General features: G+C 36.1%; 1 protein-coding gene across 1 annotated transcript in view; it reads right to left on the bottom strand.

Annotated features, from left to right (window-relative positions):
- The window catches only part of LOC123530438 (helicase ARIP4-like), a 41,744-nt gene that overhangs the window by 10,479 nt on the left and 14,024 nt on the right, over positions 1–17,241 (bottom strand). The window contains exons 12-23 of the mRNA XM_053521499.1: positions 15,656–15,883; positions 14,446–14,623; positions 13,558–13,803; positions 12,291–12,409; positions 11,897–12,000; positions 11,329–11,422; positions 7,696–7,833; positions 7,193–7,334; positions 5,235–5,336; positions 4,004–4,182; positions 3,122–3,264; positions 176–508 (exon numbers count right to left, since the gene is read on the bottom strand). Of these exons, the coding sequence (XP_053377474.1) occupies positions 176–508; positions 3,122–3,264; positions 4,004–4,182; positions 5,235–5,336; positions 7,193–7,334; positions 7,696–7,833; positions 11,329–11,422; positions 11,897–12,000; positions 12,291–12,409; positions 13,558–13,803; positions 14,446–14,623; positions 15,656–15,883 (2,006 nt within the window). The remainder of the gene's footprint in view (positions 1–175; positions 509–3,121; positions 3,265–4,003; positions 4,183–5,234; positions 5,337–7,192; positions 7,335–7,695; positions 7,834–11,328; positions 11,423–11,896; positions 12,001–12,290; positions 12,410–13,557; positions 13,804–14,445; positions 14,624–15,655; positions 15,884–17,241) is intronic.

Raw genomic sequence — 17,241 nt, 5'->3', positions numbered from 1 at the left:
AAATCATCACGGAGAACATACGCCCCACCCGGGGATCAAACTTACAACCCCGAGATGCATAGATCTGCCCTCTCCCTATTAAGCTAAACGGGTGGGCTACAAGGTATCTTTACAACCTATCAATTTATCTGAAATATACTGTATGCCATACTAATATCTAGAAATAACTACTCACTAGTGGTGGTAATAGGACTTGGCTTAGGTCGGATGACGGTCACACCTGCAGGTAACTTGGATGTCGCCACACCAGCACTCACTGTTGTTGTAGTGGTTGGTCGTACAATTGTCACTCCAGTGCTCATGCCGCTCCCTGTATTTGCCAGTGTGTCCAGTGGAGATGTGGAGTCCGGCTGTGGTTTGGACCTCACTGCAAATATTTTCCCATCTGGGGTTCTTATATAGACACCCTTGGGGGTACGTATGACAAGAACTTGTTGCCCAGCAGGTATTTTCTTTGGTTCAGTGGTTCCTGCTTCTGTAGATGTGTTGGTTCCAGGTAACACAATTTCTGTAAGTAAAATAAAAGCATTTAATAACAGCTTATATTATTTTCACAAAAATATTGTATATGAAGGATGCGTAAAAAATCATTCCTATGTTAACATAAAGGTTTATTTTTAAACTAATGTTATACCATGTTACTTTTTCAGATCTGAAAAAAAGGAATAACAAGCTAAAGTGATCAGGTATGATATCATTAACTGTTATATACCAGCAAACTTGAAACATGTAAAGAATGTGTTTTCATCAGGCCTATGATTGTAAACAAGAGCTGTCACTATTGGTGACAAATGCCCCTGAAGTATACCCAAGAATGCTACAGTTGTCTGTGCAAAAAAACACACATCATTTCGTGACCTTGACCTTGACCCAAGAGACCCGGGTCATAAGCGTGACACATCTCAATATGGTTAACATTTGTGTCAAATTATTTTCAAATCCCTTGATAAATGGCAGAATTATTGACCTGACAAGAAACACCTTTGACGTCTAAGTGTGGCTTTGACCTTGGAGCTAGGAGTCTGGGTCTTGCGCATGACACGTCATCTCAATATAGGGAACATTTTTGCCAAGAAATTTTAAAATCCCTTCATCAACGGCAGAGTTATGGACTGGACAAGAAACAGACCATGTTAACCTTTAACCTCTAAGTGTGACCTTGACCTTAGAGCTAGGGGTCTGGATCTTGTACACGACATGTCGTCTCATTGTGGGGAACATTTATGCCAAGTAATTTCAAAATCCCTTCATCAATGGCAGAGTTATGGACCGGACACGAAACAAACCCTGTTAACCTTTGACTTCTAAGTGTAACCTTGACCTTGGAGCTAGGGGTCCGGGTCTTGTGCATGACAAGTAGACTCATTATGGTAAACATTTATGTCAAGTTATTTCATAATCCCTTCATGGATGGCAGAGTTATGGACAGGACACGAAACAGACCCTGTTAACCTTTGACCTCGACCTTGGAGCTAGGGGTCTGGGTCTTGCGCAAGACACATCGTCTCATTATGGTAAACATTTATGCCAAATTATTTTAAAATCCCTTTATGGATGGCAGAGTTACAACCCGGACAAGAATTTACATGGACAGACACATGCATGCACAGACACACACACGGATGGACAGTGCGATTTCAATATGCCCACCTTTAATGGGGCATAAAAACTGACTACAGTAACTGTGAAATCAATTAATGTTTTAGACATAAAACTGTGTTTTATATCAAAATGGTAATTTTGTGGGGATAGAAACTCCTAAAACTGTGGCACATTCAACTGCTTGAAATCATTTAAATATCCTGGAATAATCCCTATATTTTACTTATCGCACTGCACATCCTTAGCACTCAAAGTCACATCAAAACAGCTTAGCTTATACGGCAGCTATCCAGCTTTGAATGGTGGAGGAAGACTCACCCAAGATGCCCCTCTGGGAATTCTTTCAAAGACAGAACCACCAGTTCTGCAAACCAGCTAGATTGTTTCCTAACATGGCAGTAGCAGTGCTTTAACTCGTGGAGGTGAAAGGTTAGTGACTAGAAGTCAGCAACCTCCCAGCCACTCCAGGGTACAAACAAGAGCACCGCCTTGCGGGTGCTGACGCTCATCTGATTTTTTTTGTATAATAGAATTATTGTCCTACCCATGATTTTCTAAGTCTAAAAAGGGCCATCATTCTTGCAAAAAGCAGGATAGAGTTATGTTTCTTAATGTACAGTGTCCACTTATGATGGTGAAAAACTGTTGCAAGTTTTAAAGCAATAGCTTTGATAGTTTATGAGAAAAGTATACTTAAACATAATACTCAACCAAGAAAATGATTTTCTAAGTCCAAAAGGGGCAATAATTATTGCAAAAAGCAGGATGGAGTTATGTTGCTTGCTGTACAGGGTCAGCTTATGATGGTGAACAAGTGTTGCAAGTTTCAAAGCAATAGCTTTGATAGTTTAAGAGAAAAAGTTCACCTAAACATAAAACTTAACCAAGAAATCTGATATTTTCTAAGTCCAAAAGGGGCCATAAATCTTGCAAAAAGCAGGATGGAGTTATGTTTCTTGCTGTACAGGGTCAGCTTATGATGGTGAACAAGTGTTGCAAGTTTTAAAGCAATAGCTTTGATGGTTTAGGATAAAAACTGACCTAAACATAAAACTTAACCAAGAAAACTGATTTTCTAAGTCCAAAAGGGGCAATAATTCTTGCAAAAAGCAAGATGGAGTTATGTTTCTTGATGTACAGGGTCTGCTTATGATGGTAAACAAGTATTCCAAGTTTCAAAGCAATAGCTTTGATAGTTTAGGAGAAAAGTTGACCTAAACATAAAACTTAACCAAGAAATCTGATATTTTCTAAGTACAAAAGGGGCCATAAATCTTGCAAAAAGCAAGATGGAGTTATGTTTCTTGCTATACAGGGTCAGCTTATGATGGTGAACAAGTATTCCAAGTTTCAAAGCAATAGCTTTGATAGTTTAGGAGAAAAGCTGACCTAAACATAAAACTTAACCAGGCAACGCCGACGCCGACAACCGCTCAAGTGATGACAATAACTCATCATTTTTTTTCAAAAAATCAGATGAGCTAAGAAGTACTTTGATTTGCACTAACAAAAGCCTTACCAGTTGTGGTCAGGACTTGGTGAACAGAGACACCTGGTTTCAGGATCTGCGGAGCAGCAACAATCTTTGGTCTCATTGGTACTGGTGTAGATACCATTGGTTTTACACTTGCTATAGGCCTCTGTATAGCACCACCTCTTCCCCTGTAAACAGTAACAAACGAAAAACGGTGACAACCGTATAAACACAGACAACCGTATAAACAGTGAAAACAATGTAAACAGTGATAACCAATTTTTGTATACTTTGTGTTTGCTTGTAGAATAAAGTTGTCACATACTTAAGTCATCCAGCTATTGAGTATTGCAAATTGGGCAATATTCACAATGTTTTTTTCCCCATTAATATTTGCAAATAGTGCCACTGACAAATTCTATCAATCTGCATCATGTCATAAAGCAGAAAAACTTACACTTTGTGAATTCTCAACACTGCAAACATAGCTGATAACCATGCAATTGCTATGTAAGAAGGTATCTAATTGAAAATTAAATGTATTTCAATAAAAATTTGTAAAAGAAATAGCTTTTTTACGAGGTACCAAAAATCAGATATGAATTAATTTCACAAGAACATTTTTTGTTTGTATCCAAGTTTATGTACTGTCGTGCCTGGTACCAATATAGGCGACTCCTCCAGAAGACAGTAAGATTTTTAGTTGCAGGATAGTGCGAGATACAGAAAATGCTCCAATTCCAGAAGCTTCCCTGGTTCTTCAGTGTGCCAGGCATAAAGCATCTGTACACATGACTCCTATCCCAATGTTAACAGTTTTAGTTGGAGGAGCCTGGGTTTAAACTCACTACCCCTGGTTTCTTAATCACACACTGTTTTCATTGGAACACTCATCCACTCTAATATAAGTTAACAATAAAGTTTTACCGTATTGTACCCTGGTATGGAGTTACACCTCTCGGATAGTAGGCAGCATATGAGGGTCGACTGTACGAGACATTCAGTCGTTTCTCCATAACATAACTTTGTTTTGCAAGTCTCTTCTCCTTCATAGTCAACTTCAATTCTTTACGATCAATCAGAAGAGATTCATGGGTAAATGGTTTCTGTAAATATTAATTAACAACCTTTACAACTAAGTGACATATACAGTATATATAAGACAGAAACAGTTTTCCTGAAAAGCTGAAAACAGCATTCTTGAGGTCAAAAGTTCAGTAAGTAGATAAAGTTTTCACCACAAAGTAAAGTCAAGTGCAACTTAACCCTTACCCTGCTAAATATCTAAAATGGACTGGTTCATCATTCAATTTGGGCCATACCACTTATTATTCAAAGGGGTGTTCACTGAAAAATTACTAACTGAATAGCGAACAGTGCAGACCATGATCAGACTGCACGGATGTTCAGGCTGATCTTGGTCTGCACTGGTCGCAAAGGCAGAATCACTTGCCGCCAGCAGGCTAAGGGTTAATCAACTATGTAAGGTTTTAGTTGCACTTATTACGATATATCATACAGTTACTGACCAAGGATCATACAGTAAGTTTTCATCACTGTATAAAACTATCAGCTTCAAAGAAAATTAAAATGCTTTCCTTCATAATTTTATGGACATACAACTTTAAGTACTTCTGCATATAAATTTATGTTAAAATTGTTATTCAAACCCTGATCTGGCTGAACATTACAAAACTACTTTGCAGAGGACATCAAAGCTCAAATTTTCAAAATCTTTGTCACAAGAATTAAATGAATAAATACAATAACATTAACAAGTACAAAAAGAGCAACAGTTTTGTGTAAAAGCAATTCAGAGCCATAGCATTTCTTTTCTTCGAATGAGACACCAGCTTACATACAAAAACTTAACCAGAAACTGCTAAGTAAAAAAAAAACCTAGAAAAAGTAAAAGAGAGTTCTGGAACCTGTGCACTGCACATCAGATCCATCATATCAAATGACTGACCATTTGACTGCTTAACCTTTAGCATGCTGGACAGGATTGATTCTGCCTTTGCGGCCAGTGTAGATCATGATCAGCCTGCACATCCGTGCAGTCAGATCAAGATCTGCACTGTTCGCTATTCAGTCAGTAACCTTTTGGTAAGCTGAACAAAACTGAAACTGAAATAAAAATACAGCAGCATATACTTACAGAAGTAAGCCAATGGCCTTGGTTTTTCAGCACTGTGACCATGCAGCTATCATTACATTCATCCTCACAGGTGCTGAAATCTACTATTGGGTATTCCTTGTTCTGCACAAAATAAAAGTAATACAGACATTTAATTGTGTATGACTACCCTATGGGAAAACAACTTAGTATCAATGCAGTTTAAACAGTGTGTAAAAAGATTCTTCCTATTTCAACATTTTGGCTTCATATGTTTTATGACGAATGTCACTGTACAACATAACTGACAGCAAGACATAGTTGTACATTATAAAATATAAAAGTCATTCCCAGATCAAATCACTTGTACATAATATGCATCTGAAAACTATAGGAATGAAATTTTCACACACCCTTTAGTTTTAATTTTTGTAGTCTATACTAGTATGTGTATACGGCCGTTATGTACTACATTATTTAAATATCTCGATTTCTGCATCTTATTTAATTAAATAATGATAAGTATCAAAATTAGGTTTAATGTAGAATAACCAGAGTTTGGAGTTCTTATATATTTCTACGCATAAGAACTCAAAACTCGGGTTATTCTACAATAAACATTATTTAGCTACTTATTATTTCGATTCTAACACAACTTACTTCAAATAAAGTTAGACGAGAATCCGAGGAGTATTTTCATCAAACGTAAATTACAACTGCATGCTACGCCTCACCATTAGCCAAAACACGGTGCGTGCAGCATAGTTCAAGGTCGGTTTATTGCAGAATAACCCGAGATAGATTTTGCTCTACAAGTGTCGTAGGTTATTAGCTGGTCGTGTTAGAATAAACTACAAATCTCTGTTGCGGTCAAGGTCACTTTGGTACAAGTTCATACGGCAATTGTCCAGCTTTAAAAGTGGAGCAAGATTCCACACGCCTCAATGAACATTATTTCAGGTAATTGCTTAACTGACAGGTTTAATTTTAGACCGAGTTGTCAATAATGAATGTACATACCTTCCTCTTAGATCAGGTCTTTATTGACAGTAAATGATACAAAAAGAATGGTACAGTAAATGGAAATGCTTGTGTAACTGAAATATCAATAACCCTACATGCGTAACAAGTGAAAACGATACCCTTGACCTACATTTAATAACAGCTTGTACAGTGTCTGTACTACAACAAGTTGACTACTAACAAGAAGGCCAATTCATTCTGCAAGCTTGTCTCTTGCTCTGAAAATTATTTTAAAATTGGGCCTGCTGTTTCTGACAAGATTTTTTAAGTTTCTACTTTATACATAAAGGGAAAAATAGACTATGCCCCCCCCCCTGGCGGCCATGTTTTTTGATGAATCAAAATAATTTGAACTATCTTCATAGGAGGCCACACAAGGACCATTTGTGTGAAATTATTTTAAAATTGTGCCAGTAGTTTCAAACAATAAGATTTTTAAAGTTTCCGCTATATACATATGGGGAAAAGTGACCATACACTCTGGTAGCCATGTTTTTAGACAAATCAAAATATCGTGAACATTCTTGGTAGAGGGTCACACAAGGACCATTTGTGTGAAACTATCATAAAATCAGGCCAGCAGTTTCATACAAGTAAGTTCTTAAAGTTACCGTTATACACATATGGGGAAAAGTGACCACACCCCCTGGAGGCCATGTCTTTTGATGAATCAGAATAATTTTAACAACCTTGGTAGAGGGTTACAATTAGGACCATTTGTGTGAAATTATTTCAAAATTTGACTAGCTGTTTAGGAGCAATGTTGTTTGAAGATTTTCCCTATATTTAGCGGTCCCTACCAAGATGAACGATTTGAACAATTCAGGCAAAGTTTCATCAACTTCCACCAGATGGTTTCAGAGGAGAAAAGTATGGACAGACACCAGACAGTGAGTGATCAAAATAGACCCCCCCCCCCCCCCCCAAGCACTTTGTGCTCAGGTGAGGTAAAATGCATGTGTGAATAAACAGCTTACTTCATGGTACATGAGTTTGTCAACATGTTCTCTCCGGAACTGATTCTGTGGATTAAGTTCATCCACAACCCTGTCAGACATTCCCTGTTTGTTCACTTGTCTGTCGTATATCTTTCGTTCCATTGTATTCTCCGTAACAAGCCTTTACAAATACAAATTAATAAATATATTGCTGTTAATTTTCATACAAGAAAAGCATCAGCTTATCCAAAGAAGAAGAATTTTTATAAATTAAGAAAGGGCAACAATCCCATAACATCTCTATGGTAACCAAATTCTGAATGAGACGTTCCAAAAACAAACAGATAAATACACAACTGGAAAAACAGAAAAGGCTAAATCTATACTCAATGATAAAAATTAAGTTCACCTTCAAGGCTTGTTGAAAAATTTATAATTTCTTTAAATTTCTAAATGCCCCTTGATGAACATTCCTTAAAGAATGTTTTACAGAAGCTGTAGTAAAAACATTTTGAAGGAAGCACGTAAGTTCCATCACTCACCTATAAATGTAGCTAGGCTTGACCTGACCAAACCTGTACACTCTGCAGATAGCCTGACAGTCATGACATGGATTCCATGAAGCATCTACAACAACAACTCTGTTTGCTGCAACCAAGTTAATACCAAGAGATCCAGCTCTGAAAATGTCAAATAATGGTATGTATGAATCTTATAGAGATTAATAGTAGTACAATAGAAAATTTTTTAACAAGATTGACTCTCTCCTCATAACTCACTGAGGGGAATCACATGATCAAAATAATCTCTAAACCAAAGTTATATTTTTAACAACATGAATAAATTTCCTACCATGATAAGATATGAAATTTAAACATAGCTTAACATATGACTAATGAAAATTGTTAAATTATTAATATGTAGTTGACAATAATGATAGATATCCTGTAATTACAAACACTTGTTTCAGTTTCTTGAAGTGTTCCAGATAATCAGAAGGTGATTGTGATTGAAATCTATATAGTTTTAGGATACATCTATGTTGCCATATGATAGGCTATATTTCAGATTTACAGCAAAAGTTGCTTCAATTTTATCCCATATTATTTATAAATTTATTTTAGTTTAGAGAATACAGTCGACATTGTATTAAGAGACTGCCCAATGGAATGCTAAAAAGTGGTCTCTTAATGGAATGGTCTCTTAATGAATTTCAACCAGGTGAAGAAAAGTTATCTTTAACTGTTAATGTAACTGTATTTATTATGAACATAAATATATGTATATATATTTCACAAACTGTGAAAATTATAGCTGGACTGTTCGTCAGTTCAACTGCTATAAAGGTTAATTGCATTTAGGCAGGTGCAAAACGTACTCGCTAATTACACAGGTGAAGAAATGCCCGGCTTGAATTTGGTACCCGGTTGCTTAATACATACTTTTGTCGAATATTTTACCTGTCAGGACAACATTAATGTGGTCACTAGTCGTTTAATAAACAAGAGGACCATGATGGTCCTGAATCGCTCACCTCTTCCCACATGACCCACTTTTGAGTATGACGTCGTTTTTTTCTATTATTTGACATAGTGACCTAGTTTTTGCTCTCATGTGACCCAGTTTTGAACCTGACCTAGATATTATCAAGATAAAAATTCTGACCAACTTTCATGAAAATCCATTGAAAAATATGGTCTCTAGAGAGGTCACAAGGTTTTTCTATTATTTGACCTATTGACCTAGTTTTCGAAGTTACGTCACCCTGTTTTGAACTTTACCTAAATATCATCAAGGTGAACATTCTCACTAATTTTCATGAAGATCTCATGAAAAATATGGCCTCTAGAGAGGACACAAGGTTTTTCTATTTTTATACCTACTGGCCTAGTTTTTGACCACACGTGACCCAGTTTCGAAACTGACCTAGATATCATCAAGGTGAACATTCAGATCAAATTTCATGAAGATCCATTGAAAAATATGGCCTCTAGAGAGGTCAAAAGATTTTAATAATTTTAGACCTACTGACCTAGTTTTTGACCGCAGTTGACCCAGTTTCGAACTTGACCTAGACATCATCAAGACTAACATTAAGACCAACTTTCATACAGATCCCATGAAAAGTATGGCCTCAAGAGAGGTCACAAGGTTTTTTTATTATTTGACCTACTGACCTAGTTTTTTATGGCACGTGACCCAGTTTCAAACTTGACCTAGATATCATCAAGGTGAACATTCTGACCAATTTTTATGGAGATCCATTCATAAGTATGGCCTCTAGAGAGGTCACAAGGTTTTTCTATTTTTAGACCTACTGACCTAGTTTTTGACCGCACATGACCCTGTTTCGAACTTGACCTAGATATCATCAAGATGAACATTCAGACCAATTTTCATACAGATCCCATGAAAAATATGGCCTTTAGAGAGGTCACAAGGTTTTCCTATTATTTGACCTACTGACCTAGTTTTTGAAGGCACGTGACCCACTTTTGAATTTGACCTAGATATCATCAAGATGAACATTCAGACCAACTTTCATACAGATCCCATGAAAAATATGGCCTCTAGAGTGGTCACAAGGTTTTTTTATTATCTGACCTACTGACCTAGTTTTTGAAGGCACGTGACCCACTTTCGAACCTGACCTAGATATCATCAAGGTGAACATTCTGACCAATTTTCATGAAGATCTCATGAAATATATGGCCTCTAGAGAGGTCACAAGGTTTTTCTATTTTTAGACCTACTGACCTAGTTTTTGACCACACGTGACCCAGTTTCGAACTTGACCTAGATATCATCAAGATGAATGTTCAGACCAACTTTCATACAGATCCCATGAAAAATATGGCCTTTAGAGAGGTCACAAGGTTTTTCTATTATTTGACCTACTGACCTAGTTTTTGAAGGCATGTGACCCACTTTCGAACTTGACCTAGATATCATCAAGGTGAACGTTCTGACCAATTTTCATGAAGATCTTATGAAATATATGGCCTCTAGAGAGGTCACAAGGTTTTTCTATTTTTAGACCTACTGACCTAGTTTTTGACGGCACGTGACCCAGTTTCAAACTTGACCTAGATATCATCAAGGTGAACATTCAGATCAACTTTCATGAAGATCTTGTGAAATATATGGCCTCTAGAGAGGTCACAAGGTTTTTCTATTTTTAGACCTACTGACCTAGTTTTTGATGGCACGTGACCCAGTTTCGAACTTGACCTAGATATCATCAAGATGAACATTCTGACCAACTTTCATAAAGATCCGATGAAGAATGTGACCTCTAGAGTGGTCACAAGCAAAAGTTTACGGACGGACGCACGGACTGACTGACGGACGGACGGACGACGGACACCGCGCGATCACAAAAGCTCACCTTGTCACTTTGTGACAGGTGAGCTAAAAAACCGTTTAATGGAATGAATTTATGTACTGAAAACGTTCGGGATGGATTTTGACTGGTCGTTAATATAAAAATCGCTTAATAGAGGTGGTCGCAAGTACGATGCAGACTGTATTTTGATCATGTGATTCCCCACAGTGATCATGTGATTCCCTACAGTGAACTGGTAATATGAAAACAGACAGATTTTACGTTTTGAAAACCTATGTCACTGCAGTGAAATGGAAACCTATGTCAATGCGGGGAAATGGAAACCTATGTCAATGCGGGGAAATGGAAAACTATGTCAATGCGGGGAAATGGAAACCTATGTCAATGCGGGGAAATGGAAACCTATGTCACTGCAGTGAAATGGAAACCTATGTCAATGCGGGGAAATGGAAACCTATGTCACTGCAGTGAAATGGAAACCTATGTCAATGCGGGGAAAAGGAAACCTATGTCAATGCGGGGAAAAGGAAACCTATGTCAATGCGGGGAAATGGAAACCTATGTCACTGCAGAGAAATGGAAACCTATGTCAATGCGGGGAAATGCAATCTTTTAAAACCTGTCTGATAAAAAATATTTTATTTGCAAGTGCCTCATTATAGCAAGGCTGAGCTTTTAAATGAGAAATTGAGGTATTTTTCCAAGTTGTAAAGAGGCATAATTATAAAAATATTGCAGGTAGAGCTACACAACTTGTCACTCTAATGAAAATTGTCCCTCAATCTGAAGTGTGTAGCTTTGCAAAGGTGAAGTTCTGCTTTTATACTACCTTGTTGAGAGAAGGAAAACCCATTTGTTAGGCTCCGAGTTAAACTGATTAATCAACTTTTCTCTGTCTGAACTAGATGTACTACCATCAAGCCCTGAAATGCAGAAATATTCCAGTAAAAGTTCACACCAGGATCAGCACTATTTACTGTATTTGTAACATACCATTTATTTACTGTATTTGTAACATACCATTCACTGTCATCATAATTATATGGCAAAATATTGGCTCCACTAAAACCAGTATTAGATCACAGGATGCCTCTTCACTAATTATCAAACACTCAATTAACCATTAAAATCACTACATGATCACACAATTAATTAATCACTAAAATCACTACGTTACAATACAATTAATTTATCACTAAATTCACTACATGGTCACATAATTAATTTCCTAAATCACTATATGGTCACATAATTAATTTCTTAAATCACAACATGGTCACATAATTAATTTCTTAAATCACTACATGGTCACATAATTAATTTCTTAAATCACAACATGGTCACTTAATTAATTTCTTAAATCACTACAATGTTCACATAATTAATTAACAACATACTGAAGTAGTTTTTATTTCTGCACCAGTATTCATCCAATTCTGGTCTTGGCACTTTAAACTTTCCAAGGAATTCTTCGATAAGGTTTAATGTGAACAAACTTTGACTGAAATGATAAAACCAATTACATGTATAAAAATTATCATTTTACAAATTTCTTTTTAATTCACATAAAATATTACAAGACATGCAGTTTAGTTTTCCTCTTTTGTTCCTTAAGACAAACATTCTTAAACAAAATGATATGAATGTATGAACAGATTAAATCAACTCTTTAATTTTCAACATTAATTTGTTCTTTGAAAAAGATAAATCTGAAGCATATAAATCAGAAACAATTTCTTCTATCAATTTCATTGTTACTGAAGAGAAAGAAACTTTCAACTTGTCTGTCACCTGAAAACTAGAATTTTATCTCCTGCTAGTAGAGACTGCTCTATAAGACTGAACAATATCACCATCTTCCCGCCATTATCCAACTGCCCTGGGACATAGTCCTTCAAAATTTCATTTGCCTGAAAAAAAAACAACATCAAAATGTTTTTGCCTGAACACGAGTTATCAGCAGACAATGACGGTTGCCTCAGATGATGAAAAGTTTAACAAGAGTACATCCTAAGGAGGCAGACAAATGGACAGACATAGATGTATGAACAGCATTTCTATATTTGCCATTTGACTTCACAGCAAGGAATAACAAAATATATCCAATAAAGACAGAAGAAACAAAGGCTTGAAATCTAATTTGTATAAAAATCAAAGTATCAAAAAGGAGATGATTTTATCTAACTGACATCAAAAGTTATAAAACTTAGTTTATACCATCAGAATAACAATGGCTAAGGTAAGTGTAACCTATCATTGACTTATAATATATATTCAATGAGAAACTAACTCGCCAACAAGTACAAACATAAATTGGTTGATAAACTAAAAGCTAAGTACAGAATGGGGCATAATTTCATCAATATGACAGCAAGAGTTATGGGACCTGTCATTCAGTACGTTATTACTGTGACAAAGAAGTATGTGAAGTTTTATTCAGATATGTGTTACTGAGACAATGACTTGTTGACAGTCACAAACAGAATTTTGTTGGAAAAAGGGCTCAGTATAAAAAGGGGCATAAAAGGGACATAATTTCATTGATATGAAAGCAAGAGTTATGTGACCTGTATGTTATTCAATTGGTTTTATCATGGGGAAGGCATGTATGAAGTTGTGATGAGTAACAGCCAAGATATGAGCTTGCTAAGAATTGTTAAGGTGTCTACACACAATGTCAATGCCAGCAGTATCGCAATAGCTCTGGTGACTTTTGTCATGTTGAGCTAAAAAGTAGTTCATCAAAATGTTATTTGTCTGAAAAAATGGTTCCTTAAAATGTCATCTGCCTGAAAAACTAATTCATCAATAGATTATCTGCTCGAACGAGAAGACATTCAAAATGCAATATCACTGTAAAACAACCTTAGCCTTAAGGTCCTTAGAGACGTTATTTTGCTTTAACTAAGACCTGTGACAGATTAAATGTGTCTGTCCAAATGTAATATGCTGTTGAACATCTCTCATGTTGTCAGTTTACAATCTATCTTTCACAATTATGATATAACTCTTGACATGTTGCAATGAATCATAAATAAACATTCTACAATGTACACACCCAGTCATATGTAATAGTCGGCTCATTTTGTCTTCCTATATTTAAAGTTGGTCCCTGTCCTGGGAAACCTACACCCTGGGCTCCTGGACTAGCTCCAGCCTCTGGGTTAGGGGTTGCTGGTGGGGTTTCCTTTTTGTTCCTTCCCCTGCCCCCTTTTTTCTTTGGTTCACCAGTTTCAATGTCAAGGTCATTATCATCCAGACTTTTCTTCATACATGTAAACAGAATATCAGGATGGTTCCAGATCTGAAAGCATCAAGAGAAAACAAATCTACAATGTACCTGACATCCAGGATGTGTTCAACTCTTTTAGGTTTAGCTCCGTTTTGAAGAGTATTTCATTTGTGTAACAGCATGCAATTTACCCAATCAGCATTCCTGGATTCTGAACAAGTATTAATTTGTTCTTCACAAGTATCTGCAAAATTCTCCACATGAATCAGTAGTGGATGATAAATGATTTTCAACATAATGTCTTCTATAAAAATTGTAGTGGAAAGCATACACCTTGCCCAGGGATCAACCGGCCATGGAGAATACGATAATATTTTGGAAAATTGTTCATATTTTCTTGGATCGAAGTTTCACTATGATTTGTGTACAGACTACAGTGTGTAATAAATGGCTGATATTGTTTATAGATTTTAAGAAAATACAAATACATGTAGTTACTATTTGCTTTATTACTTTCAGGTCTCTGTGTTAGGCAATTTCTGCTGAAGGAAGACGGTCTCCAGCCGGCTTATGAAAAGTCCAAAAACTGGCATCTGCTCCCTAACCATTGCAATGCCTTGAACTTGTGAACATAATCAGTTACCTTCAAATGTTCAGAACATTATAGTACAAGTCTGACAGACCACTATAAATATCTTGTTCCTCATGTCTTACCTTACAACAGACTGAGAATGCCTTTAGAGGATTGTTATTCACCCAGCCATTTGAAGAAGCATCAGTGATTGACTCCATAAATTTCTCATACAGTTTCTGCTGGATTGGGGACATACGTATCATATGCACATACTCTTCTTTAGGAGGCAGAGCTGCCTGTAATACTGTGTGACCTCTCCTGTAATTCAAAATGACATTTTTTATCTTCTCTAAACTGGGTTGGCATTAAATATTACATACAAAATACTCGTATTTCCCGGGATGGGCACTGATTAAACATATCAAAAGTTACAAACAACTTTTAATAGCACCTGTTTGCATATTTCAGAAAATCATTATAAAATTCAAGTTATTTTTCCCATCCCCGGGAAATACCGGCCAACCCTGTCTCTAAATATGTTAACATGTGTGCGAAATTTTTAAGCTAAAGTCCCCACAAAACATTAATTTCTAACATATATGTTACTTATACACACTCTATGACTGCAATTATATTCGTGAGCAGCTGACCAATAGTCAATTTCACAGCTTGGTAAGTCAGAAGAAATTGCAGTCAAAGTATGCTGCTATAAGTATTTGAACGTTTAACTTCAGCTTACATTACATTTTTAGTACTACTCTTCTCTGAAAATTTAACAGGTTGCTAACACTTACAGCTTGAGAAAGTTTTTACTCACAATACAGTTGTAAATACAGTTTTCAAATATACCAGACAAAACTAAAACATACAAAACAAATTCAAAGAGTTCTTCCTATAATACCTTGACATTTATAAAAAAAAATCTTAATAATAAATAAGTTTATTAATGTTTTTTAAATGCAATTATTTATATTTCATAATTAAAACATATAATTTTATTTCAAGCTGTTTGCTCTTAACCTGATACTTACATGCTGGACACGACTGATCCTGCCTTTGCGGCCAGTGTAGATCATGATCAGCCTGCACATCTGTGCAGTCTGATCAAGATCTGCACTGTTCGCCATTCAGTCAGTATCTTTTCGGCAAGCACCCCTTTTAACAGTTAATGGCACTGTCCATATTGAAAGATGGACAAGTTCATTATAGAAATTTAGCAGGGTAAGGGTTAACATATTAAAACTAGGCTACCATAACTATGATATTTACATGTCAATTCTAATACTCTAAGTTTTGGACAGTGCTGCATTTGATTTACGTTCTAGAATATAATCATATGTTCTAACACACCTTTGAACAAAGCCTTCAAGTAGACTATGTAGAACATGTGCCCTATATCTCATCAAGCGCACATCCTGCGGTGTACTATCAGCACACTGACCATTCATGATTGGGCGCTCAAACATGTTACAGAACTCTGTCTTCGTACCAAGGAAGTTTGGTCGCACAAAGTCCACCATGCACCAGTATTCTATCAAGTTATTCTGTAGTGGGTATCCAGTCAGTACAATCCTTCTCCTGAAAAATCATGTAAGACATAGTTTAAAATCTTTGTCCGTGCTTATGAAGTAAAACTGAAATATTTTTTAGCAGAATAGATACCACTGTGAAATCACATATGTTTGTTGGGCACTAATATTTGTGGATTTCTTGGTTATTTCACAAAATTTAATCCAAATGAACTTTTTATTTTCATGTTTAACTTTGATCAATAGCATAATTTTAATACAACCAAATGCACTGGTTTAATTTTTGTTCATTTTCTAGGTTTCATATGGCTACAGCTACATGTAAAAGTAAGGGACAGTTTTCAGTCTGGTTTGACTTATAACATAAGTCATAAATGAAGAACACTTTCTGGCGATAATAAGAAAGGTTCATTTATTTATTTTGTTGGGTTTAACGTGCACGAAAATTTTATGTTCATATAGCGACTTTCCAGCTTTAATGTGAGGAAGACCACAGTGACCCTCTGTGCATATTTCATACGGCGGGCACTGGTTAACACGCCTTCCGTAAGCGCTGATGGCTTCCTTACGTAAGAATTTCACGCCCCAAATGAGTTTCGAACCCATCGATGAGGCATAATGGTTTGAAGTCAACGACTTATCACTCGGCCGGAGGCCCAATAAAGGGTTCAACATTGTACATTGTAAGACTTAAAATGCTTGAAACAATGATATTTTATAGTTAGAAAAAGGGGCACAACTGTAACAAGGACTCAAAACTCCTGACAAAATAAGCATGACCACTTGGTGCTGATGACGTACACCAAGTTTCATTTTAGTTGAATGGATAATATTTCAAAGTCCCAAAGAAATAACTCGACATGGAAGTTCTACCAATATTTCAAAGTCCTAAAAAAGGCCATAACTCCAGAAAAAATTATCAGACATACAAGCCCCAATAATATGTGCATGTCAATTCATGTTGATGATGCATGTAAAGTTTCATTTCAGTTGGACGGAATCTGTAGGAGGATGCAGTTGAAATATTTCAAAGTCTGAAAAAGGGCCAAAAACTCCAGAAAAACAAGCAAATTCAATGAATTAATATCCCCTACTGAATAGGTTGTTTTGTGAATGAAGGGAATGTATTTTGAAAGATATAACAACTTAAGGGCAATAACTTTGCAGTTACTGAAAAGATCCTGATGAAAATTGCTTAGCACCACCGCCCTATAGTCTATATTTGTATCATGTTTCATGAAGATCTATCACTGGGTTACTTTGTTTTGTGGAAATTTATGAATTTAAAAACAATTAAAGGGCAATAACTCTGCAGTTACTAAAGAGATCCTGAGAGAAGATGTGCATGCACCACCCAGTATAGTGATCTATACTTTGTGATAATTTCATGAAAATCCATCAGTGGAT

Source organism: Mercenaria mercenaria, chromosome 13 (genome assembly GCF_021730395.1).
Source record: "Mercenaria mercenaria strain notata chromosome 13, MADL_Memer_1, whole genome shotgun sequence".
NCBI classification, from domain to species: Eukaryota; Metazoa; Mollusca; class Bivalvia; order Venerida; family Veneridae; genus Mercenaria; species Mercenaria mercenaria.
Note: the sequence above shows the minus strand (reverse complement) of the source record. Positions and strands in the feature narration are given on the sequence as shown.